This window comes from Dreissena polymorpha, chromosome 2 (assembly GCF_020536995.1).
Source record: "Dreissena polymorpha isolate Duluth1 chromosome 2, UMN_Dpol_1.0, whole genome shotgun sequence".
NCBI lineage: Eukaryota > Metazoa > Mollusca > Bivalvia > Myida > Dreissenidae > Dreissena > Dreissena polymorpha.
The window spans coordinates 25,534,058-25,561,610 of record NC_068356.1 but is presented as its reverse complement, the minus strand read 5'-3'; the positions used below and the strand labels follow the sequence as shown (position 1 = coordinate 25,561,610).

Genomic DNA, 27,553 nt, shown 5'->3' with positions numbered 1-27,553 from the left:
AGAACCCTGTCACTCACTCCTTGCATGTGGGTTGTAAAAGAATCCCAGTCTGCCTTTCTATACGGCGGTACAACTACAACTAGTAGTATGTAGCCGTCAATAAATCGAGCACAGCTTTTGTACGAATTGTGTCCCTTTTATTCTAATCCGCGAAATGGAAGACACATCAAGGAAATCACAAATCATTGAAAATGGAGAAGGGGAGCCGCACATAAAGAAACACAAAACACAATATGATGTAGTAAGGTAAAACAGTTGAAGTTAAACTCAGATTGCAAAAGTTTTAAGTATTTTTACTTTTTTTAAGCCTCGTCACGAGGCTTAAAAAAAGTAAAAATTGAGGCTCGTGTTTTCTTCAAGAACTAATTTGAGTACAACCGGCATTTTTATCCTGCCATCATTGATTGGTTAAGCTGTTGTGGACTAGTCTATTGTGAAGTGGGTAAGTAAAAATTGGTTTGTTCATGAAAACTGTTTTCAGTAACGCAAATGCCAGTTGGTCAGAAACGTTTAATGTGTAAATTTAAGGTTTGAAACATAAATTTGGAAACGATTTTCGTTTTTAATGTTTTTAAGTCAAATAAGAGCCGTGTAAATTGATCTAAAAACCCATTAAATATAGACTGTTCCAGCCAGCAATAGGTAAACCTATATTATCAAGTTTTCCTTGGTTATCAGGTCTCGTTCACTCAGGATGGCCAAGTGAGTGGTTATGCTATTGCTGATATGACAAATAACTGTATACATCTCTATTTATGCACAATTCAGTGCATTTTTGCATTCCAAAAAAGCATAAATGTATACACACGTTTATTTTACAGAATTTCAGCATTCATTTAAATGTAGTTTTTTAGCTACATTTTACTTCTATTAAAATTTCATTTATATACAAAAGTTAAGAGTCACATCTGTGTGTGAAAAAAAGGAATACTTTCAGCTTTATATATGCAGGGGTTTTTCTGCCTATTTTGGGAAAAGGAGTCTGACCAAATTGGGAATTTTTTATAATTTTTTTGTCCATTTTGGGAACTTTAGCTTGGATGAAACGGCTCATTTTGGGAAAACATTGTGAATTTATCATGCTTAAATAAGTCAGTGGTTTAACAAATAAATTTGTTTTTATTTGTTATTTTGTCTTCTTTCAGCGATTTTCCTCCTTTTTTATAAAGTACCAGTAAACGGTACTTTCCCAATCAAGCAAAAATACCCAAATTCCCAATCGGCATCTGAAAAAATCCCAATCGGTGTCCGAATTTTTTCTCAAAACGACCGAAAGTTTCGTAACAAAACCCAACTTTCTGCGAGCGAACAAAGAAAATCGTATAGTTGTGTGTAACCACGCGCTCGATTAATTTCGGGATTTATTATTTAGCGTGTGCAATCAATAGAGTCGTTACTGTTTCCTGTTCTTTTGTCAGGCAGCCAGCGTACTGTTTTACGTCGGTTTGTAACCTTGCCTTTGTGGAAAGTGTGTTCAGTCTAATGAACAATCTGCGCACGAACAATCGGAACCGTCTATCACAGGACACATTGACAGCACTACTGATGCTGTGCAGAGAGGGATGCCAGCAACTGATAGATGATCAAACATCAAAGATTGTTGAAATTTTCAAAAAAATGAAAGACAGAGACATTTTTGCTTTACAAGAGATTAAAACAACTTGTAATTGATTTTGTGTGTTCTTTATAATATTTTGTTATTTATTTCAACTTTATTACTTAATCATGGTCATTAATGTATGCCTGCAAATGATTATTTTAATGGGTATGTTCAATTAAGTATGAACTGTATGATGTATTCAATAAGACCCAAACTTCACGACGCAATTTTCCCAATTTAAGGATTTCACGACTTGATTTTTCCCAATTTTGAGGTTTTCACGACTCAATTTTTCCCAATTGGACCGGTACGGGTACTTTTCCCAATTGGACAAGGAAAATCGCTGTCTTTATATAAACACATGCAATATTGGGCATGATCAATGTTTATTCATGTACTGCAATTTTGTTTTTCAGTTACAGTTATACTCTGAGATAAGAACTGTGCAGTCAAAAACTTATAGCTGATATTTTTTACCAGAACAAACACTGGTTAGTCACACAAGGTACAGCATAATTTTTCTCTGCTTTTTGTTTTTGAAAGCATCACACAGCTTCTCCAATGTTTTGTCATTCAGATCTAGACTTTTAATGCAGGTAAGCATCAGATGAGTAAGATGAGTAAGTTTGGTTTGTGTGAATGTGCTGTGTAATGGGGAGCACAGCAGGTTCATGTAGCTGAATCCTCGCTCAACCATAGCAGTGCTTGTTGGTATGATACACATCAGCTGGGCATAAATAATCTAATAATCATCAGTTTTAAGACACTTCTTTCTTAAAAAAAAAAAAATTTTTTTTTTTGGAAATTGGGAATTTTTTTATAATTTCGGTTTGGGATCGGGTCCGTTTGCTTTGGGAACGCCTCCGTTTTCCAGAGGCACAGACAGTGCTGAAAAAACCCTGATATGGGTCTACATTTAAGAGATATATATCAACAGCTGATTTGCCCTTTTAAAATCTTAATAAAAAAAAGGTTTATATAAGGCAGTGTCCGACAAATCCATTGCCCGGAGCCCGGGGGCTACCGACATTTTTCATCGGGCTACTGAAATTTTCCAGCTGACGCCCGCCGGGCTACTATAAATCTATAAGAGCAGTAGCCCGGTTTATTGACAGACATACGTAGAATAAACACGCTGACACTTGTACACTGTGTATTGCTTATAATCCGATAACAAAGTGCAATCAATTATCTAATCAGTCACCGATCACTTGTGGTTATGTCGTAAACAGTAACAGTGTATTTTAATCATCCAATCAGAATCAACATTTGTCGTCTGCTAATAATATAATGAGAGCCGGTTGGATAGTTGGCGCACATGATGCAACATCATTTCGCAGTTTGGAATTCTTTGTTAACCGCAACAATGAGTAATAGCGACAACGTTTTTGATGTCGTTAAATATCCAAGAACGCCGAACATTAAATAAATCAAAACAATAGCGGATCCTTCAAAACGGTAACGAAACCGAAAATGAATATTAATAACAACAGTGTGAACGCGGTTAACACCTGCTAATTAGTTTTCATTGTCAATTAATAATTGGATTTATCGACTGTTAATCAATAATCCCATATATGCCCGATTTATATTTTTAAAAGCAAATTATGGATGGGTAATATAGACGATAAGAGTCATAAACACAAACGTTTGAAATTTTCTAAAGTGTCAAATGAATTTCGGCATATGGTTCTATTTAAAGATATGATGAAATAAGCTTCTTATCTAGACCGTTATATTGCAACATGAGTAAATCACCTGCCACGGTTTGCACGCGTTGTGTACATCTATTTTAGGTTACAAAAAAGATAAAAAGCGCGCAAAAATTGGCGTGGGTGTATTTATTTGTAAATAAACATTTCGTAGCGGGTACAACATTGGAATCATTTAATTTCCATTAAAAGTTTCGTTGTGAATTTCAACTAAAGTACCGGGGTATCTCGCGAATTATTTGGCATTGACATTTCCTCTTAATAAAATATCATGTAAACACGCTGTATCGTTACCGTTACGCTGTATCAGTTCCTTCATTATTGAAACAATTGTTGTATTGCATATTGACTGCACACAAGCGTCGTAACATACGGATGCAATACGTAAATTCGGACAGTACTTAAAGTCGGACACAAGTAAATAAATGATTTAATACTCTTGATTTCTTGAAACTCGGTATTTGTTGTTAAAACGGGCAATTGCATTCATTAACACCATACGAATCAATTGTATTGATCATCTAAACGCTTTATTTACGTTTCCGACTAACCGTGCTGTTCGAATTTAAGTACACATACACGTGCACCTACATGTAATATCTATAGTACTGTATATGATTTTCTTTGGTACATTTACATTTAAGTACACGTTGCCTGTACTGTAACATAAATTTACGATATTGACTGTGTACATCAGACTACTTGCTGTATTATGTATATGTATGTATACATATTATGTATATGTAAATGAAGAAATAAAATGAAGATGAAAACCTGCCTCTTATCATTTTGTAGGAAAATTTTATGGGCTACCAAATATTTTTATTGGTAGCCCAGTGGGCTACCTGAAAAATAAGAAATTTGTCGGACACTGTAAGGTACTTCAGAAATATCTTAACTAAAAAAATGCAATATTGTAAGTTATTCTGTCTGTAAAAAGACAATATATACGATTGTGCTACCAAATTCTACAAAAAAAGTATTCTGTCTTTGGGGTTTAAACAAGTCATGCTATCATGCTAGGTAATTTTTGCTCTATACATATAGCAGCGTAATGCGAAAATATGTCTTATACAGTGAAACCATTATTATTCGTCCGACATTAATTTTCGCCTTTTTCGTCCTTCGACCGATGGACGAATTCAAGATCCTAACGAACAATCATGTCCCATATTTGAAACAAATAAGACTGAATTACCGTAGGCATGAGGCATTTAAATCCAGCGTAATCCACGCATATACACAGGGCTCATAATGAACACTCGCACGCTCGCAAAATGCGAGAAAAAAAGATTGCCAGGTAAGTTATAAGCCACTAGTATTTTTTGCAAATAAAGAAATAGTGAAAAAAAAAACGAGTTATATTGCTTTAATGCGTTCGACGGCATGAACACTAAACCATAGGTCAATTTTTTGAACATCCGAATACCCATGGTATTGATACAAAGAACATGAAACAGTCGACTATTCACACTCAAGTTAAATCCGGTTTTGACACAAAGGGGTGTTCATTATACAGTGTACTGACAACTGACATTTCCTGTAAAACGCGAATGCAATAAGGCTGTATCGAATGCGTCGACTTCGTTTAGGTATAATAGTGTTGATTAGCGCTAATTGTTAACAACTTTATTACCCATTGTGTGTATTGCGTTTTTCAGGGGTGTTGCAGATTATACAGCCTACACGCGGTGAATCCGGAATAAAGACAATACTATTAAACGCTATTAAAATATGACGATGTGTGATCAACACCTGACTGAAATATATTCTGCGCTTTGTTACAAATTAATAATGAACATTTTTAGTTGTGTTTGGTTGTTTGGTTTCAAATATTTACGATGCAAAACGCTTGAAACTTTAATGAAATATGACCAAAATAATTTGCTTACGCTAATTATAACCCATAATGTTCGCACCTTCTCTAATTGGCGCCGATAAAGGTAAGATTGTTATCAGTTTGACCGTGATAGTAATGGAAAAAGACTAATTGGCAATTGGCTTCGTTGTTTAAAACACTCGTTAACGATTATTCAGTCCCACTTATCCGCTAATCATAACAAAGAACGTTTCAATGACATAAAATAATAAGGGACAGTTACTATCACCTAAAATAACAGACTTGCTAATTGGCATATGCCAAACAAGGCCCACCTCCTGCAAGTGACTACCAAGTGTCACCTCTCTTTCCCCAGCACAATTTTTTCGCAACCGCGTATTACATGTATTACAAACATATCGGACGTTTTTTTTCAAAACCAGAAATGGACGAATTTAAGAGCGAACGAAATAGTCATTTTTATGAAAAGGGCGAAATTTTGTGCCGACGAAAATAAATGGTTTCACAGTACCATATACTGTCAACATAGCTTCAGACCAGCCTGTACAATTGCACAGCCTGGCCAGGAGCTGCAATGTCCGCTATACATTCACCCAAGGTTTTGTGGTCTTATTTTTGGACTGGGTAGCTCCTGATCAAATAGTGTGACTGTATTGCATATTACCCATTTTTACTTGTGGCAGGTCAAAGTGGAGTTACTCATCAGTCTTTTTGTCATACTTAAAATATGTCATCACCATGTATTGCAAGACATATTTTATGTCCAATGATACATGTACATCGGTATAGTTCTACCCCCATTTTGTGTTGCAGGGCAGGTATTTTGCTGGGCTATGGGAACCCTTTGCTGGACATACAAGTAACTGGCACAGAGGAGTTCCTTCAAAAGTACTGCTTACATTTGTGATTATTCTTGTAAAATGTGATAGTCTATGCGAAAAAAGACACAATTTTGGCTTTGTTATTAGGATATGAAAATTACTTTTATATGTCTTTTAGAGTTTTGAAGCACTATTGAACCTATAAAAATAGTCCTGATGATCCAATTACAACAATAGCCTTTTAATGCCCCCAAAGGAGGGCATATAGTGATGGGAGCGTCTGTCATTCTGTCACACTTTGCGTTTAGGTTTGCTCATAACTTCTATGTCAGATGTAACCTTCATATTTGGTATGCATGTGTATATGGACAAGGCCTTTCCATACGCACACAAATTTTGACCCCTGTGACCTTGACCGTGAACTTAGGGTCCGCGTTTAGGTTTCAAAGTCTGCGTGTAGGTTTCGAAAAATGCTCATAACTTCTATGTCCCTTGAGATATAACCTTCATATTTGGTATGCATGTCCATATTGACAAGGCCTTTCCATACGCACACATTTTTTTACCCCTCTGACCCTGACCTTGAACTTAGGGTTCGTGTTTAGGTTTCAAAATCTGCATTTAGGTTTGAAAAATGCTCATAACTTCTATGTCCTTTGAGATATAACCTTCATATTTGGTATGCATGTGTATATTGACAAGGCCTTTCCATATGCACAAAATATTTTACCCCTGTGACCTTGACCTTGAACTTAGGGTCCACATTTAGGTTTCGAAATCTGCGTTTAGGTTTCACAAATGCTCATAACTTTTATGTCCCTTGAGATATAACCTTCATATTTGGTATGCATGTGAATATGGACAAGGCCTTTCAATACACACACAAATTCGACCCCTGTGCCCTTGACCTTGAACTTAGGCTCCATGTTTAGGTTTCGAAATCTGCATTTAGGTTTCGAAAAATGCTCATAACTTCTATCAAAGCGTTTATAGGGGGCATATGTCATCCTATAGTGACAGCTATTGTTTAGGTTCTTGAACAATAACATGCATTTATACCTAATTCTAGCTAGTGTGTGCATGTGCCTAGAGTGGACACGGCCCTTGGCCATGCTAGCTTACAGTGTAAAGTGTGTTTGTCAAGATTTCTACACATGATATTTTAATGAGTATTATCAAAAGAAACATTGAATTTGCTCTAGAAAATATGTGGACTAATATAGCAACCTTACAGCGAATAACAAATCAAATTTACTTTTATGAAAAACAGATGCCAACATAAACTTTTTCTAAAAACTCACAGCTTAAAACTTTTGTATCTGAATGCGTTGAATGGACTCATTTCAGATATGATCTCCTTGCAAACAATGCATGTCTTGCAGAAGGCAAGCACAAGCCCATGTAAGTCTTGATCATTTTCATTCTATGATTGAAAATATTTAATTTACCAAAATTTAGTTTGTAGAAGCTTGTATTTTAAAGATGTTCCCATGTAAGTTTGGTTTATAGGCACTTCATTGTGTGACAAGTATTTCTCTCTTTTGTTACTGGGTCTAAATTACACTTGTTATAAAGATCATGAATCATATTTTCAAGACATTGGATACAAATTAAATGATTCTGAAATGTATGTGTGTTGCATAAATAGGTACACATTTTTGTTAAATGATCAAGAATGCAATAAGTATCCAGTAGATAGGGCATGTCAAACAATAAGGGTTTAACTGACAGTGAGTATGATATGCTTATTGTTAAAACACAAGAGATGCTTAATTTTGCTTCCTTGTATACTTGTCCAAATTTTAAATGGGGGTTATATCCCTTAGATTAGGTTACCAGATGGTGTGAATTATAACTTATAAACAAACATTTCCAACAAAATCACTTTATTGGCATGTAAATTGAACAGTTAACATGGTTATAGCTGTAATACAACTTAACTGAAATAGAAGTTGTCATGTGACCAAAAATGTCTAAGACTCTTATGTTATTTAAAGAAATTTTCACGCATGTAAATGTATATCAAACCATTAGTTAGGTTTGCTTCTGCTTCATTTTGTCAAAATGCCTTCACCACTTCCTGCCCAATTGAAAGCTTGTGTGATATAACTATGAGGCTTGTCTTATTTTGCAGGTACCAGGACATGACCAACACATTCAAGGATATTCAATATGTACCTGGGGGAGCCACCCTGAATTCTCTTAAAGTGGCACAGGTAACAACCACTGAACTATTGTTGATTTGTATGCTATAGCTAACAGTAACTAAAGTGTATGTTGAAGGACAGTTGCAAGTTATATTGTAGATGAATAAGCTGACAAATAAAACAGATATTGTTACACTCTCTCTGGGGAAATAGGTTTTAATGCATGTATGTAAAGTGTAATCCCAGATTATCCTGTGCAATTCATACGGGCTAATAATGGGCGTCATGTTCAGCTTAAACTGTATTTTCATATAGAAAATATTTAATTCAGGTAAAAATATGAAACAAGTGGAAAGTTTTGTCCCTGATTTGCCTGTGAAGACAGCTTAGCCTAATCTGGGACAACACTCATTCTCATTTATTTAGTAGATGCTGGTACTGTGTACTTAATAAGCTCATAATGATTATTGAGCACATTTGTTATACCCATGCTTGTATCAAAATGCTCTTAAACTTGAGAACAATTCATTGATCAAGATCAAGGGTAATGGTTAATAAGCTCAATGGGAATTATCAAATATCACTGATTCATAAAGCAGGCTTTACATCACTTACTGTTTTTCAAGCATGCTTAGCTAACTCAAGAATGCTCAACAAGTATTGGTAAAAACCAAGAATATGTAAAGGAATCTTTTATATTCTTATCTCCTTAATTTTGGACTGAGTGAATACAGTTTCTGTGCAAATGTCTGCTGAAATCCTAAGTAAAAACTCATCATTTTACTCTCTTTACAGGCTATTGGTGTGTTGCTCATTCATTTTAACTTGATTTTATACGCCAGTTTTTAAAAACGGGACGTATTATAGTTTCACCCTTGGCAGGCGGGCGGTGTCCACAGCAGTGTCCGCTCTCTAATTCAAATAGTTTTCATCCGATCTTCACCAAACTTGGTCAGAAGTTGTGTCTAGACAATATCTAGGTCAAGTTCGAATATGGGTCATGCTGGGTCAAAAACTAGTTCAAGGGATCACTTAGTGCATTTCAAGGATTAAGCATGGTGTCTGCTCTCTAATTGAAGTAGTTTTCACCCGATCTTCACCAAGTGTGGTCAGAAGTTGTGTCTAGATAACATGTAGGTCAAGTTCAAATATGGGTCATGCTGGGTCAAAAACTAGGTAACAAGGTCACTTAGTGCATTTCAAGCATTTAGCATGGTGTCCGCTCTCTAACTGAAGTAGTTTGCATCCGATCTTCACCAAATTTGGTCAGAAGTTGTGTCTAGATGATATGTAGGTCAAGATCAAATATGGGTCATGCTGGGTCAAAAATGAGGTCACGAGGTTACTTAGTGCATTTCAAGCATTAAGCATGGTGTCCGCTCTGGAATTGAGGTAGTTTTCATCAGATCTTCACCTAATTTGGTCAGAAGTTGTGTCTAGATGATATGTAAGTCAAGTTTGAATATGGGTCATGCCGGGTCAAAAACGAGGTCTTAAGGTTACTTAGTGCATTTCAAGCATTTAGCATGGTTTCTGCTCTCTAATTAAAGTAGTTTTCATCCGATATTTACCTAATTTGGTCAGAAGTTGTGTCTAGATGATATGTGGGTCAAGTTCAAATATGGGTCATGCAGGGTAAAACACGAGGTCACTTGGTGCATTTCATGCATTTAGCATGGTGTCGGCTCTCTAATTGAAGTAGTTTTCATCCGATCTTCACCTAATTTGGTCAGAAGTTGTGTCTAGATGATATGTTGGTCAAGTTTGAATATGGGTCATGCCGGGTCAAAAACGAGGTAATGAGGTTACTTAATGCATTTCAAGCATTAAGCATGGTGTCCGCTCTCTAATTGAAGTAGTTTTCATCTGATCTTCACCTAATTTGGTCAGAAGTTTTGTCTAGATAATATGTAGGTCAAGTTCAAATATGGTTCATGCTGGGTCAAAAACGAGGTCACGATGTCACTTAGTGCATTTCAAGCATTTAGCATGGTGTCCGCTCTCTAATTGAAGTAGTTTTCATCTGATCTTCACCGAATTTAGTCAGATGTTATGTCTAAATGATATCTAGGTCAAGTTCAAATATGGGTCATGCCTGTTCAATAACTAGGTCTCGAGGTCACTTGATGCATTTTAAGCATTAAGCATGGTGTCCGCTCTCTAATTGAAGTAGTTTTCATCTGATCTTCACCGAATTTAGTCAGATGTTACGTCTAAATGATATCTAGGTCAAGTTCAAATATGGGTCATTCCGGGTCAATAACTAGGTCTCGAGGTCACTAGGTGCATTTGAAGCATTGAGCATGGTGACCAAAACCTTGGAACGGGCGTATCTTGTGACAGTTTGGCACTTTTGTTTTTTATGCCCCTGAAGGAGGGCATATAGTGATCGCACCTTCTGTCCGTCTGTCTGTCCGTCACACTTTGCGTTTAGGTTTCAAAAAATGCTCATAACTTCTATGTCGCTTCAGATGTAACATTCATATTTGGTATGCATGTGTATATGGACAAGGCCTTTCCATACGCACACACATTTTGACCCCTTTGACCTTGACCTTGAAATTAGGGTCCGCGTTTAGGTTTCAAAAAATGCGTTTAGTTTTCGAAAAATGCTCTCTAATTCAAATAGTTTTCATCCGATCTTCACCAAACTTGGTCAGAAGTTGTGTCTAGACAATATCTAGGTCAAGTTTGAATATAGGTCATGCTGGGTCAAAAACTAGTTCAAGGGGTCACTTAGTGCATTTCAAGGATTAAGCATGGTGTCTGCTCTCTAATTGAAGTAGTTTTCACCCGATCTTCACCAAGTTTGGTCAGAAGTTGTGTCTAGATAACATGTAGGTCAAGTTCAAATATGGGTCATGCCGGGTCAAAAAATAGGTTACGAGGTCACTTAGTGCATTTCAAGCATTTAGCATGGTGTCCGCTCTCTAACTGAAGTAGTTTGCATCCGATCTTCACCAAATTTGGTCAGAAGTTGTGTCTAGATGATATGTAGGTCAAGATCAAATATGGGTTATGCTGGGTCAAAAATGAGGTCACGAGGTTACTTAGTGCATTTCAAGTATTAAGCATGGTGTCCGCTCTCGAATTGAGGTAGTTTTCATCAGATCTTCACCTAATTTGGTCAGAAGTTGTGTCTAGATGATATGTAGGTCAAGTTTGAATATGGGTCATGCCGGGTCAAAAACGAGGTCTTAAGGTTACTTAGTGCATTTCAAGCATTTAGCATGGTTTCCGCTCTCTAATTGAAGTAGTTTTCATCCGATCTTTACCTAATTTGGTCAGAAGTTGTGTCTAGATGATATGTGGGTCAAGTTCATATATGGGTCATGCAGGGTAAAACACGAGGTCACTTGGTGCATTTCAAGCATTTAGCATGGTGTCCGCTCTCTAATTGAAGTAGTTTTCATCCGATCTTCACCTAATTTGGTCAGAAGTTGTGTCTAGATGATATGTTGGTCAAGTTTGAATATGGGTCATGCCAGGTCAAAAACGAGGTCATGAGGTTACTTAATGCATTTCAAGCATTAAGCATGGTGTCCGCTCTCTAATTGAAGTAGTTTTCATCTGATCTTCACCTAATTTGGTCAGAAGTTTTGTCTAGATAATATGTAGGTCAAGTTCAAATATGGGTCATGCTGGGTCAAAAACGAGGTCACGATGTCACTTAGTGCATTTCAAGCATTTAGCATGGTGTCCGCTCTCTAATTGAAGTAGTTTTCATCTGATCTTCACCGAATTTAGTCAGATGTTATGTCTAAATGATATCTAGGTCAAGTTCAAATATGGGTCATGCCTGTTCAATAACTAGGTCTCAAGGTCACTTGATGCATTTTAAGCATTAAGCATGGTGTCCGCTCTCTAATTGAAGTAGTTTTCATCTGATCTTCACCGAATTTAGTCAGATGTTACGTCTAAATGATATCTAGGTCAAGTTCAAATATCGGTCATGCCGGGTCGATAACTAGGTATCGAGGTCACTTGGTGCATTTGAAGCATTGAGCATGGTGACCAAAACCTTTGAACGGGCGTATCTTGTGACAGTTTGGCACTTTTGTTTTTTATGCCCCTGAAGGAGGGCATATAGTGATCGCACCTTCTGTCCGTCTGTCTGTCAGTCACACTTTGCGTTTAGGTTTAAAAAAATGCTCATAACTTCTATGTTGCTTCAGATGTAACATTCATATTTGGTATGCATGTGTATATGGACAAGGCCTTTCCATACGCACACACATTTTGACCCCTTTGACCTTGACCTTGAAATTAGGGTCCGCGTTTAGGTTTCAAAAAATGCGTTTAGTTTTCGAAAAATGCTCATAATTTCTATCGAAGCGTTTATAGGGGACATATGTTATCCTCTTGTTTTAATTCTTCTATTCAAGTACTGTGTCAAATTCTTTTACAGAATCAAAATGTAAGTACAGAATCAAAATTCCAGTACAGCTCGAAATGGCATACATGGGCTTTCTCATGGAAAATCATATCACTTATTACACTAAGATATTTCTCCTACAGTGGCTGGTAGATGTGAAGAATGCGACCACGTTTTTTGGTTGTGTGAGTAGTGATGAGTACGGTGATATCCTTGGTGAGAAGGCTAGAGAGATGGGGGTCAACGTTCAGTTCCAGTACACAGACAAGGATTCCACAGGGACGTGTGCTGTCATTCTCACTGGCAATGATAGGTACCTTGGTTGTGGGAAGAGCTATCTAGTTACACCCCATAAATGAAGTATGAGAGGAGATATATGAATCCATACATGCCATACGTCCGGGATTGTCCCGGAAATGAATAACGTGTCCCGCAGTCCCTGAAATCTGTCAAATGTCCCGGATTGTACAAAATCCATAAATACATGTACCTTATCTTAGGCTTAACTGCACCCCGAATCACTGTGTACTAATCCGCAGCGTCTCCATGACAATGCTTACCCGAATAGGTGACTACACTACGTGTCAAAATCGATCAATTAACAGGGGTCCTGTTATCATATCAATTGTCTCACGTTCGCAGTCAAACCGAAAAGGCGGCATTGTTTAATGTGGTTACTAATTTTATGGCAGTTTGTTGGCATACGCTTTGAATGAGCGACGATACTCGTAAGCAGTAGTGTACCTGCAGTAAGATCTTGCAGACGACGAATGACGTAATTTTCATAAGCTTGTGGTTTTATGGCAGTTTGTTGAAGCAAATCTTTTGTCCATTGTAAAATGAGCATTATTCAATTTGTAATCTGAAACACACTTCCGAATTTTAATGCTTACGCCCATAGTGCTTTATCCTTTGTCTCATGAAAAGCGAGCGAAAATTATGCAGACATGTACAACGTCGCATGGAGAGTGTGGGTGTATTTTGTGTTATATAAAAACATGAACATCACGTCAGGCGATTTAATAACGCGTGTTCAGTGGGAAAAAACCCGCCCCAATTGGACGTTATTTCATCACATCTTTAAATAGTAACAAATGCGCTACGAAGTTTTAATGCGGCCGTGTATACGCCTACGAATTTCCTGCAGATATGTGACAAGTACACAAAAGCAATTTGGTGCTCTTTTTTAACACAAAACACACGTGGCTTGTATCTAGTATCGGAAGAAGTAATGTTTAATTTGACGTTAATAGATCTTGTGTATTTAAGATAGTCTTTCAAACTTAGCAATATACGATGTGAAAAAATGCGTATCAAAAATGCATATATGTCTATATATATATCGCTATATGTATACATGTCCCGGAAAATCGGCAAAAGTCCTGGAAAATTGAATCGGATGAATCACGAAATGCAAAGTTCATATGCGGGCAACGTAGCTCCAGACTGGTCAATTAGTCTTGTCAGCATCTACCACATCCTCTTATGAGACCAGAAAACCTTGTGTGACTTTATAGTGGACAATGCAGCTCAAGACTGCCATTGTCTGGTGCTATGCTGGACGTATATGTCGTAACACTCATTTCTTGGCTTATTTCAATGTCTGCCAGTAAGCACATGAAGCAGGATATTCAGCTGATACGGATAGTATGCTTTCATAGCAGTGTATTTGTTACTGATTTGGATTTCTGTCCCCTATCCACTCAAACTTAGTTTCTTATGGTGCCCAGATCTGAAGTCAGTGTTTGATGTTGCAGATCCCTTTGTGCCAACTTAGCAGCGGCCAACCATTTTACTGAGGACCATCTAGATGTCCCCGAAAACTGGGCCCTGGTAGAGAAAGCACAATACTTCTATTGTTCTGTGAGTATGCAATAGTTCAGTACTGTATTATAGTTTTCCGTCTGGGTGCACATACTTATGCCAGAAACTGACAACTGACCTTCTAGAATAAAAGTTAGAGCTAGAATAATAGTAGGAAGGATTTCATGATAAATTCCAACATAAGTTCTGTAGCACAATTCTCAGAATCAGATTTGTAGTCCCATCCTCTACCAATTGAGCCAGCTGTCCCAACAATAGGATTAGCTTGCTGTAAATAATCCTTTTAACAATTTGACAAGTTTGTAATGAAGAGTTTGTTTGTTAATGTTTAATATGTTTGTTAGTCTTTTCATCAGTAGTTTTATCAGTTGTTTCGAGTTATATACTTTCAACAGATATTTGATTGATTTCATCGGTATCTTGGACTATATTTTCTCAAGATGCTCTAGTAAGTGGTTAATTAATTCATAGTGTGATGACTATCTGCTGAGTGCTTTATACCATCATGGCATGCACCATAATGAAACGTTAAACGTGTACAATAAAGAATGTTTTCACTCATCTATTCTCCTAGCCATGGTTTATTTGACAACAATTTATGATAAACAAAACTATTGTCAAGCAATATAAGTCCCCTACCGGCTCCACCATTGTCAGAAATTCTATATTTTTATCTCATCTATCTTTTGAAAAAAATTATGAGCTATTGTCATCACCTTGGCGTGGGCGTCTGGTTAAGTTTTGCGTTTAGGTTCACTTTTCTCAGAAAGTATCAATGCTATTGCATTCAAACTTGGTACACTTACTTACTATCATGAGGGGACTGGGCAGGCAAAGTTAGATAACTCTGGCGTGCATTTTGACAGAATTATGTGCCCTTTTTATACTTAGAAAATTGAAAATTTTGGTTAAGTTTTGTGTTTAGGTCCAATTTATTCCTTAAGTATCAAAGCTATTGCTTTCATACTTGCAACACTTACTAACTATCATAAGGGGACTGTGCAGGCAAAGTAATGTAACTCTGACTGGCATTTTGACAGAATTATGTGCCCTTTTTATACTTAGAAAATTGAAAATTTGGTTAAGTTTTGTGTTTAGGTCCACTTTTTTCCTAAAGTATCAAAGCTATTGCTTTCATACTTGCAACACTTACTAACTATCGTAAGGGGACTGTGCAGGCAAAGTTATGTAACTCTGACTGGCATTTTGACAGAATTATGGGCCCTTTATACTTGAAAATTTGGTTAAGTTTTGTGTTTTGGTCCACTTTACCCCTAAAGTATCATGGATATTGCTTTCATACTTGGAACACTCGCAAACTATCATAAGGGGACAGTAAAGGACAAGTTGCATAACTCTGGTTGTCATTTTTACGGAATTATGGGCCCTTTTTTGACTTGGTAACTTTGAATATATTGTTACATTTTGTTTTTAGATCCACTTTACTTCTAAAGTATCAAGGCTATTGCTTTCAAACTTCAAATACTTTCATGCTATCATGAGGGTACTTTACCTGGCAAGTTGAATTTTACCTTGACCTTTGAATGACCTTGACTCTCAAGGTCAAATTATTAAACTTTGCTAAAATTGCCATAACTTCTTTATTTATGATTAGATTTGATTGATACTTTGACAAAACAACTCTTACCTGACATACCACAATAGACTCCACCCAAACCATATCCCCCACGCCCCCCCCCCCTCAATCCTCCCCCATTTTTTTTTTAAAGATCATTAATAAATGACCACCACACCCTCACACTATACCCCACCCCCCACCCCCAAAAAAATATTTCTATGCCCCCGGTAGGATGGCATATAGCAGTTGAACTGTTCGTCAGTATGTCAGTCAGTCTGTCCATCCATCTGAAAAAACTTTAACATCGGCCATAACTTTTTCACTATTAAAGATAGGAACTTGATATTTGGCATGCATGTGTATCTCATGGAGCTGAACATTTTGAGTGGTGAAAGGTGAAGGTCATCCTTCAAGGTCAAATGTCAATATATGGCGTCTGTCCGTCCGAAAACTTTAACATTGGCCATAACTTTTTCAATATTGAAGATAGAAACTTGATATTTGGCATGCATGTGTATCTCATGGAGCTGAAAATTTTGAGTGGTGAAAGGTGAAGGTCATCCTTCAAGGTCAAATGTCAAATATATGGCGTCTGTCCGTCCAAAAACTTTAACATTGGCCATAACTTTTTTAATATTGAAGATAGCAACTTGATATTTGGCATGCATGTGTATCTCATGAAGTTGCACATTTTGAGTGGTGAAAGTTCAAGGTCAAGGTCATCCTTCAAGGTAAAATTTTTATTTTTTTTCAAAGCGGCTTTCTCATGAAGCTGCACATTTTGAGTGGTGGAAGTTCAAGGTTATCCTTCAAGGTCAAAGTCATCCTTCAAGGTCAAAGGTAAAAAAACAAATAAAAATTTTAAAATCGGTGTTATGAAGCTGCACATTTTTAGTGGTGGAAGTTAAAGGTCAAGGTCATTCGTCAAAGTCATCCTTCAAGGTCAAAGGTAAAAAAAAAATCAAAGCGTTTTCATGAAGCTGCACATTTTGAGTGGTGTAGGGTCAAGGTCATCCTTCAAGGTCAAGGTCATCCTTCAAGGTCAAACAAAATATGCACATATTCAAAGTGGCGTTATCATGAAGCTGCACATTTTGAGTGGTGGAAGTTCAAGGTCAAGGTCATCCTTCAAGGTAAAAAAAAATCAAAAAAAATCAAAGCGGCATTCTCATGAAGCTGCATATTTTGAGTGATGGAAGTTAAAGGTCAAGGTTATCCTTCAAGGTCATCCTTCAAGGTCAAAGGTAAAAAAATAAAAATTCAAAGCGGCGTTCTCATGAAGCTGCACATTTTGAGTGGTGGAAGTTGAAGGTCAAGGTCATTCTTCAAGGTCTAGGTCATCCTTTAAGGTCAAAGGTAAAAAAAATTATTTTAAAGCGGCGTTATCATGAAGCTGCACATTTTGAGTGGTGGAAGTACAAGGTCATCCTTCAAGGTCAAGGTCATCCTTTAAGGTCAAAGGTAAAAAAAAATCAAAGCGTTTTCATGAAGCTGCACATTTTGAGTGGTGTAGGGTCAAGGTCATCCTTCAAGGTCAAGGTCATCCTTCAAGGTCAAAGGTCAAACAAAATATGCACATATTCAAAGCGGCGTTATCATGAAGCTGCACATTTTGAGTGGTGGAAGTTCAAGATCAAGGTCATCCTTCAAGGTAAAAAAAAAATATATAAATTTTAAAGCAGCATTCTCATGCAGCTGCATATTTTGAGTGATGGAAGTTAAAGGTCAAGGTTATCCTTCAAGGTCATCCTTCAAGGTCAAAGGTAAAAAATAAAAATTCAAAGCAGCGTTCTCATGAAGCTGCACATTTTGAGTGGTGGAAGTTCAAGGTCAAGGTCATTCTTCAAGGTCTAGGTCATCCTTTAAGGTCTAAGGTAAAAAAAATAATTTCAAAGCGGCGTTATCATGAAGCTGCACATTTTAAGTGGTGGAAGTACAAGGTCATCCTTCAAGGTCAAGGTCATCCTTCAAGGTCAAAGGTCAAATAAATAATATTTAAAAGCGGCGTTCTCATAAAGCTGCACATTTTGAGTGGTGGAAGGTCAAGGTCATCCTTCAAGGTCAAAGGTAAAAAAAATAACAAAATAATATTCAAAGCAGCGCAATAGGGGGCATTGTGTTTCTGACAAACACATCTCTTGTTTTTTTCAAACATGGTTAAAAAACACAAATATTTATTTTTATTATTTTTTGTTTGAAATACTATCCAACTTCCTTTGTGATAGAAATTGAGATATGTCCCTACACCTTTAAAAAGAAAAATAGATAAGCGGTCTGCACCGGCAAGGCGGTGCTCTTGTATTTATGTAACAATAGGTGCATTTTACTGCACAGATTTCTAAAATTCTTCAGAACTATTTCTAAACATTAGAATCTGCCAATAATAATTGAAGAATAACCCACACTGGATATCCTTGTCCTGGTATAGAAAGCAAGCGGCATGTCGTGTTAAAACAATGTATAATGTATCTTTTCATGGATGTGTGTTTCAGTCATTCCCGCTGACTGTGTGCCCTAGTGCGGTGCTACGTCTGGCCAAGCACTCATATGAGAAGGGCAAGACATTCTGTATGAACCTCTCTGCACCATTTCTCTGTCAGTTCTTCAAGGAGCATATGCTCAACACGTTGCCCTTTGTGGATGTCTTGTTTGGAAATGAAACGGTTTGTAGAATTTATCATTTGCAATAAATATATATGGGCCATGCTCTGTGAAAAGGGGGTTAAATGCATTTGCATAAAGTGCTGTACCAGATAAGCCTGTGCAGTCTGCACAGGCTAATCAGGGATGACACTTTCTACTTTTATTGTGTTTTTCGTGTAAAGAAAGTCTCTTCTTAGCAAAAATCCAGTTTATGCGGAAAGTGTCGTCCCTGATTAGCCTGTGCGGACTGCACAGGCTAATCTGGGACAACACTTTACTCACATGCATTAAACCCCTTTTTCACAGAGCACGGTCCATGTAGATTGCTTTATGCTTCAATGTGCGTTGTATCAATGTTTAACGCTCGCCAACTAGTTCAATTGAAACTTGGAGTCAAAAAAACTTGGCATAGTACACAGTGAAGTCTTGCAATGAAATAGCTCTACCAATTGATTCAATTAATTCTCAATGTGTCTACAACAATTTATGTACTTGCAAGTACTTATGCAGAGCTCCAGATAACGTTTTGTGAAATTCTTAAATTACTACCAGATTTTCAAAAAGAATTCTTAACTCTGAAATTTAATTCTTAACGTTACTACTCAGTTTTGGGAAATAATTCTTATTTTTCTAAATGACCTAAAAAGTAAATAAATAATAATGGATATTTTCATGCAAAATAAATCAAAATAAACATGCTAACAACTTTATTTATACGAGTTCAACAGTGTCTTCAGTATTATACAATTTTATTTTTCAAATACCTAAATATGCCCAAACTGTGCTTAGATTGCATGCCTTAGATGATTTTTTACATATTTCACAATTAAAACGTGTCTCCCCTTCAATCTTTTCCACGATTAGCCACGGGACTTGTCCCTTCCACTCGTTCAATGTTGTTTTTTTTGTTTAAGTTTGGACCCGTCGTGTCGCGTTTTTGTTTAGCTTTTCCGACTGTGTCGGCAACTGAACATACAACATCGTATAAGATCTTTTCTTTAATGTCTTTCTAAACATTTAACTTCGGCTCACTTTTCGTACAATATGTTAAAAGCGTGTTTTTGGACGCTTTGCAGTTTTTTAAGGACGCTCTCTGGGCGCCGCCATTGTTTTTTGACAGATAGACTGTATACGCCGCTTTTATTGGAAAAAATGCGCGTTGTTAAACAAATCCGATAACCATTCTATATAAGCACCGCAAAGATCTTTAATACGCGAAAAGAACTCAATAAAAATCGATACGAACAGATGTAAAAATAATATTCGTAACTTGATTTTGTAATTCTTAATGGTACGACAAGATTTTAAAATAAATACGTAACGGACTTGAAAATAATTCGTAATTACGAAAATACGACCCTTATCTGGAGCTCTGATGGATGCCAAGGGGCGGGGCATTTTTCCTTATGGCTATAGTAAAATCTTGTTAACTCTCTAGAGGCCACATTTATTTTCCGATCTTCATGGAACTTGGTCAGGAGATTTGTCCCAATAATATCTTGTAATCTCAGGTGAGCGACTTTGGGCCTTTCAGGCCCTCTTGTTTGTTTAAGTTATCACCCGTCTTGTTGCGTTTTTTTTATAGCTTTTCCCACTGTGTCGGCAACTGAACATACAGCATCGTTTAAGATCTTTTCTATAATGTCTTTCTTAACATTCAACTTCAGCTAACTTTGCAAACAATATGTTAAAAGCGTGTTTTTGCACGCTTTGCAGTTTTTTAGGACGCTCTCTGGGCGCCGCCATTGTTTTTTGACAGATAGACTGTACACGCCGCTTTTATTGGAAAAAATAGCTCTGCAAAACAAACCCGATAACCATTCAATATAAGCACCGAAAAGATCTTAATTACGCAAAAAGAACTCAATAAAAATCAATACGAACAGATGTAAAAATAATATTCGTAACTTGATTTTGTAATTCTTAATGGTACGACAAGATTTTAAAATAAATACGTAACGGACTTGAAAATAATTTGTAATTACGAAGATACGACCCTTATCTGGAGTTCTGCTTATGATTTGTTTTTCATTATATTGTGAAGGTTGAAGTTAATTAATCAATTAGTGTGATGTTTTTAGATAAACATTTTCTTTATGTTATATTTTCAGGAAGCACTCACATTTTCTAAAGAAAATGGATTAGAAGTAAGTACATATGACATAGTGTTGGTAGTTTACCATCATTTGTCATGCAACTTTAAGTTAATTTAATGCATGGTTAAACACTTTCAGATATGAATCTAGTTCTATTTATGCTTTGCATGTACCATGGCTTTGTAGTAAGTCATGGCAGCATGTTTGATTTCACAATATATATTATATATAATGTTATATTAGTCAATACAAAAGCCATTTTGAATTATCAGCAGGCATGCATTTAAAGTAATGCCTTGCATTTGTTTGCGCATGGGTTTACTTTTAATCAACAGGATTATGCATCCATGTGCATTTGTTAACCATTACATTTATAAAACTATGATTAGTAATCTCAGTTATTGATCGGCAATGCTCTGCATTTAAATTGATTAATTCCAATAAATATGGTATTACAATGTCTACAATGTTGTTGCTTTGTTTGCCAGACGGAGGACATACCAGAGATAGCCCAGAAGATTGCCTCATGGAGGAAGGACAACTCAGGTCGACCGAGGACCGTGGTCATCACTCAGGGGCACCTGCCTGTCATTGTGTCACATGGTAGGGCTCGTAATTGACCAAGATGAACAAAAACAAAAAAGTGCTAAAAAATAGGGACCACAGTTGTGTTGTTTTTTTAGCTCAACTGTCTATGATTACTGTTTTGTCCGTCATTGTGCGTCCTGTACATTTACCTCTTGAACATGCTAGAAGCCACATTTATTTCCCAATCTTCGTAAAACTTGGTAAGAACATTTGTCCCAATAGAATTTTTGATATTTTGAAAATGGGTCATATGGGCTCACAAGGTCAAATTAAGGAAAAAGCTTGTGACCATTCTAGAAGTATAATTTTCTAAGTTTTAGTGTAACAAATTTGTAGAAAATTATTTTCTGTCGTTTAAATAAAATAATCATAAGATGGTGTTGTATAATCACTAGATCATTCTAATGCTAAGTGTGTGCACAAGTCATTCAGCTTGGGGGGTACGGATGAAAACACATGGTATGGGTTTATCTTTGTGTTTAATTTTTTTATTATAAGGCTATAGTGTTTTTTCTGTAAATCATGTTGTGCGTTTATGTATTGTTAATACAGAATGGCATGCGTTAATACATGTGATGGTTTTATAATTATGTTTTCTAGATGCACTTGCTAGATCAAATTATGTATAGTGTCATAGTAATGAAATAAATGAGTAAGCATTATCCTTTAGCCGCATCAGTCATGTGCATCCGTTTTCCTAAGTGCTGTCTCCATATACTTGATAACTACATATACCCGGTATTATTTAAATGTGACTATGGTCTGTGGTGAAATTTTGTTAACACTTTAGGAGACTCTTTTTGTGCATTGTCATCTAAAACATTTCTCAAAACATTTTTTCTGATGATATTTCTGCATAGTTTGAAAATGGTTCTTGTCCATTAAAATATGAAATGGTAAGGGGTTGGGGCAGTTTGCCATATATTCCTATCATGAAACCTCGTGCGCACTCTTGAAGTTACATTGTTTTCCAGATCATCGCAGTGCCCGAGATAAGCTGCGTATCGGCGTTTTTCACCCTATTAAAATGTTTAAAAACGCAAAGAAATTCAATATAATGCGTATTGAAAACGCAAACAATTTGACTTTTACGCTTATTCTTAAGATTTGATGCGTACGATACAAGTCTCGATCGAAAATTCTTTGCTAAATTTTGGTAATTTTTCATTGGAATAATTATCGTACCGCGGCGAAGATTTTATTCATTCGAAAGTTAGCAAGCGCCTGGATGACAGAGAACCAGAGCAGTCGAAGTTATTCAAACACTATACGGACTTAATTTCATAGCAAATTAAGGGTCTGACTAAAATAGTTACAACGTGAATGTATTTGTAAAGCGTCTGTACTTTCAGTTTCTATACTGGTGCGTAATAAAAATGTCTAAGCGAGGTCGAAAGACGTCCGCGATTGTTAGCTAAATATTTGTCGATCGCAAACTTTTTCCAACCAATTACAAACAACCGAATCATTTGTGTTATCAATTTGTTAGAATCTGTGTATGTAGCAGTTGAAAGTAGCGAGTTGACATCCAAAAACATGACGGAAAGCCCGTGATTAGAACCAAAAAAAAATGGCAAAAGTGGAAAAAGTCATATCCCTGGCCTGGTTAGAAATTGTTGGTGTTGATGGGACAGAACAAAAAGTTGAAATGTGCATTCTGCACATAGTCTGTATAACAACAGCACTGATTTTAATGTATAAATATTAATAACTTATTTCACCCTATTTAAAAATTGAAATCACCCTATTTTTCAAAATCAATGGGTGAAAACCCTATTACCCAAATAATTATCTGGGGCACTGTCATCGTGAAATTTACCAAGAACATTTGTTCTAATGATATTGCAGCCAAGAAAATGGTTGCAACATGTTGAAAAGCAATGCAGACAGCGGGCGGGCTATTTTCCTTAAATGGCTTTACTAAAACATTTTGACCTCTGCAAAGAGTCACTATTTTTCCCAATCATAATGTTACTTGCTTATAATATTTGTTGTCATGATATGTTTGACAAGTTGGAAAATGGATCTGGTTTGGTCATTTGTTACACTATCAGAATTATATAACTATAATGAAACCTTGTGAACACTCTTGAGGTTACAGTTTATGCCCAATCCAGACAAAAATTGCTCGGAAGATGTTTTGTAATGATATCTTGTCTGAGTTAGAATATGGTACCTGTCTGTTTGATAACAGCTGTGGGTGGAGAAATTGTATTTATTTTGTAGAACCTTGTGAATAATAAAGTCACATTTGTTTCCCAGTCAGCTATCACTTATAAGATCGTTAGATAAAAAAAGATGTCTTTATGTCTTTACTGATTACAACAATGGTTCCAGTCAATTTAAAACAATTTCCTTAAGGGGATGGTCCTTTTTTTCTTATATTTCTACAGTGGAACCTTCAGAATACTCCAGAAGTATTTTTTTTATTGTGATGTAGCTTGCTGAAAACTCCATGATATCTTAGCTTAGTAAGATTTTCTGTAAACCTCACAAAGCCCATCGGAACAGTTTAGTTACTTTTGTCTCAGGTGAGCCAACTATGGAATATAGCTCTCTTGTTGATATAATATTATTTGCTTTCAGCATTTACATGATTGATTGAAAAAATGTTGCTTTCAATTTTTATGCCCCCGGATCGAAAGATCGGGGGTATTTTGTTTTTGGCCTGTCTGTCAAAGTATATGTGTGTGTGTGTGTCCCAAAACTTTAACCAAAACTTTAACCTTGGTTATAAATTTTGCAATATTCAAGATAGCAACTTGATATTTTGCATGCATGTGTATCTCATGGAGCTGCACATTTTGAGTGGTGAAAGATCAAGGTCAAGGCCACCCTTCAAGATCAAAGGTAAAAAAAACAAATTCAAAAACTTTAACCAAAACTAAAACCTTCTTCATAACTTTTGCAATATTGAAGATAGCAACTTGATATTTGGCATGCATGTGTATTTCATGGAGCTGCACATTTTGAGTGGTGAAAGGTCAAGTTCATCCTTCAAGGTCAAAGGTCAAATTTATGGCTTCAAAGCGGCACAATAGGGGGCATTGTGTGTTTCTGACAAACACATCTCTTGTTTTAATTATATGTGGATGAAGTAGTCAATTAAAAAAACCTACAACAAATATTATGTCTGCCAATTCCTTTCTTTCTGACTTTCACTGGTGTAAAAAGAACACAGTTTAACTTGTCAAGCTTGTTTTTGTACTTCAGGTGGAAAGGTACAAGAGTTCCCGGTGATTAAAATAATGGCTGAAGACATTGTGGACACCAATGGTGCTGGGGATGCATTTGTGGGTGGTAAGTCACTGTGCAACTCTCATAAAATCTGAATGTTCATAACATATTGCAGACAAAGTAAAATGTGTCTAGGCATATTCATAGTGATGTCATTGTATCCCATTAGCTATGTTAACTTTTTTATGCCCATGGGGAGTGGGAGGCATTAAGGATTGCATTTGTCTGTACATCCATACTTAAGTTATAAGGACATCAGTGTTTGTGACACATTTCTAGTTACATTTGAAGAACAAACCTAAGATAACTGCCTGAAACAAAAGTATTGTTATTATCCCCCACCTTAGGCGGAGGGATATTGTTTTGGCATTGTCCGTCTTTCTGTCCGTCCGGCACTTTTGTTTCCGGAGCCATATCTTGGATGTGCTTTGGCGGATTTCATTAAAACTTGTTATGAGTATATGTATGAATAAGAGGATGATGCACGCCAAATGGCATTGTACACCATCTGTAAATAACGGAGTTATGGCCTTTTGTTTCTTTAAAAATGCTTTTTTAGTGTCAAATAAAACACTTTTGTGTTCAGAAGCATATTGGCGGGGGATATCAATTCAGTGAATTTGCTTGTTTATCTGAAGGTGATACTTGTATGATAATAATCTTGAAAATCGTCAGGTATTTATGTCATCTTAAACTTTCAAATGTTGGGCTTATGATGATAGTGGCCACTTTATTTTTCTGTCACATAAGAAGTTTTATGACCAAAAAAAACACCACAATATGCTAGTGTTGTCATAATATGATTCAATTAAGTGGCTTACTTTATGTAAAACCACACATCAACATAACAACAAGTGTTTGTTTGACATATGACCTTTACCTACTTAAACTGAGGTGAGTTGTTGTTCCATCGTAGGGTTCCTAGCCCAGCTGATCCAAGGCAAGCCTCTAGAAGAGTGTGTACGATGTGGCAACTATGCCGCTAACATTGTTATACAGCGTTCAGGCTGCACAGTGCCTGAGAAACCTAACTTTATATAGGAGCGTAAATTAGACTCACACATTCCCTGATATGACCAGATGAACGAGAATTTGGTTGGATAAAAATCTTCAGAAATTGTATTGTGCTCTTAAACAAAGTTAAAAAGGTAACTAGGAAGAAAGTTTTAAAAAAATTAGCACAATCAATTTAGATATATATCTTTTAATCTACACATTAATTCAGGGATTCTTTATTGAACCTAATGACTTAAACACAAAGTCATTCACTTTGCAACTGTTAAAAAATAATATCATATTGCTAGTCATCAAAATTCTATTTTACTCATTAGTGTGATTGTGTACCAAAGTATCAATGCATTTATTGTCAGATTGGAAAAAAAGAGTCCCATGTTGTGATGTAGTATAAATAGTTGCCAAAAAAGACACACAAAAATAATATTTTAATATCCCTGTACCTTTGTTTCATATTGGCAGTCTGCAAAATGGCTACTTTTTATGTGTTTGTGCAGTTATATCCTTTAGGTGGAGTTGTGGACGAAAAATATCATTTATAGAGATTAAGTCAGACTAAAAAAGGGGGGGGGGGCAGAAAAATGGGCTATTCTGCATAAGCTTACATTCTATTATGATTAAACATGTTTTTGTATGTCTTTGTTGGTATTTTAGTGTTAAATTGGCATTGTGGGAATTATTTTTTTATTTTGTCTCTGTCATGATTATTTAAATGTGGCATTAAACACTATATAGGAAATACTATGTCTATGTTCAGTTCATATAATAGTAATCAAGTAAGGCTTGGAAAATATTGGTTTTTCAAAGGATTTGTAAGTGCTTCAGGTATGTACCAAGTAAATAAACTTACCTGTGTTGGGCTTTTGTCTGGTATCTTTTTTATCCAACTTATTATTCAATTTTTCTGTCTCTATTTTGAAAACAACAGAAAATGGCTCAAATTTGATGAGTATTGACGTTATGGTAATAAACAAAATGCCGTTCCTGAATGTGAAAATTAGCAATTCTGAAATAAAGCTAAGTTTATACCAAGTTTTGTATGCCCCCACTAGGGTGGCATATAGCAGTTGAACCGTCCGTCTGCGTGTCAGTCCGTCCGAAAACTTTAATATTTGCCATAACTTTTGCAATATTGAAGATAGCAACTTGATATTTGGCATGCATTTGTATGTCATGAAGCTGCACATTTTGAGTGGTGAAAGGTCAAGGTCATCCTTCAAGGTCAAAAGTAAAAAAATACAATGCAAGGGAAGTAATGAGCTTTAAAAGGGAGATAATTTCTAAACCTGCCAAATGATATATTGAAATTTTATTTCAAAGTGGTGCAATAGGGGGCATTGTGTTTCTGACGAACACATCTCTGGTTTATTGTGACAATTAGTATCTGATAAGGAAATTAAGTAGTTCTAAGTAATTAAATATTCTCGGGAATGGTGAATTTAATTGTGTGTAATGAAATGTCTATCTATCTTAAAACAAGTAAGTATATATATGTTCATGCTTATATGTACTTTTATATATACATTACGGTTTTGATTGCCCTGCACTATTTTACAAAGTGCAAATGTTAAACGATCAAGGTGTAGTTTAGCAGTAAAGACACATACAATTTCTATGTATTTAATTCAGTCTTTATGCTCACATTTGTCACATCCATTTATGTTTATTTTTTGTTGCTTGTTACACGTACTGTTGTTTATTTGTTTTCATCAAATTCTTTTTTGTGGATTATATACCGTACAACCTGGTACTTAATATATAGTATTAAACAACTTACGCTATGCAAAAACATTAAATAAATAAAATGATATTCAAAAGAAATGACTGTATTTGTTGTTTATTTTAGTATTTAATATTCTCTAAGAAAACAGTACCATGCTGATTAAAATGTTACTCGAATGACCGTTTATAAACAAACGGTAGATGGCAATAAATAACAAACTAGAAATAAAATACATTTATGCAAAAATCCTCTGAAAACCATCTGGGCCATCTTGAGGTAATGCTTGTTTAAAGCTATCTGAAAGAGTATAGAAAATAGTTTAAATAAATGTTTTAAAACTTTTTATATTCCCCG

The 27,553-nt window shown here is 36.0% G+C and overlaps 1 protein-coding gene across 2 annotated transcripts in view; it reads left to right on the top strand.

Moving 5' to 3' along the window:
• The window catches only part of LOC127866311 (uncharacterized), a 61,229-nt gene extending 33,932 nt beyond the window's left edge, over positions 1 to 27,297 (top strand). The window contains exons 1-11 of one of the 2 annotated variants that reach the window (XM_052406781.1): positions 664 to 702; positions 5,966 to 6,040; positions 7,321 to 7,374; positions 8,108 to 8,189; positions 12,639 to 12,808; positions 14,253 to 14,358; positions 18,391 to 18,561; positions 20,653 to 20,688; positions 21,126 to 21,240; positions 24,439 to 24,525; positions 25,379 to 27,297. In XM_052406781.1, the coding sequence (XP_052262741.1) occupies positions 695 to 702; positions 5,966 to 6,040; positions 7,321 to 7,374; positions 8,108 to 8,189; positions 12,639 to 12,808; positions 14,253 to 14,358; positions 18,391 to 18,561; positions 20,653 to 20,688; positions 21,126 to 21,240; positions 24,439 to 24,525; positions 25,379 to 25,503 (1,029 nt within the window). In that variant the 5' untranslated portion in view covers positions 664 to 694 and the 3' untranslated portion in view covers positions 25,504 to 27,297. Of the gene's footprint in view, positions 1 to 663; positions 703 to 5,965; positions 6,041 to 7,320; positions 7,375 to 8,107; positions 8,190 to 12,638; positions 12,809 to 14,252; positions 14,359 to 18,390; positions 18,562 to 20,652; positions 20,689 to 21,125; positions 21,241 to 24,438; positions 24,526 to 25,378 lie in introns of those variants that run through there. The other variant, XM_052406780.1, reaches the window with a different exon arrangement.
• Positions 27,298 to 27,553: the final 256 nt, after the last annotated feature.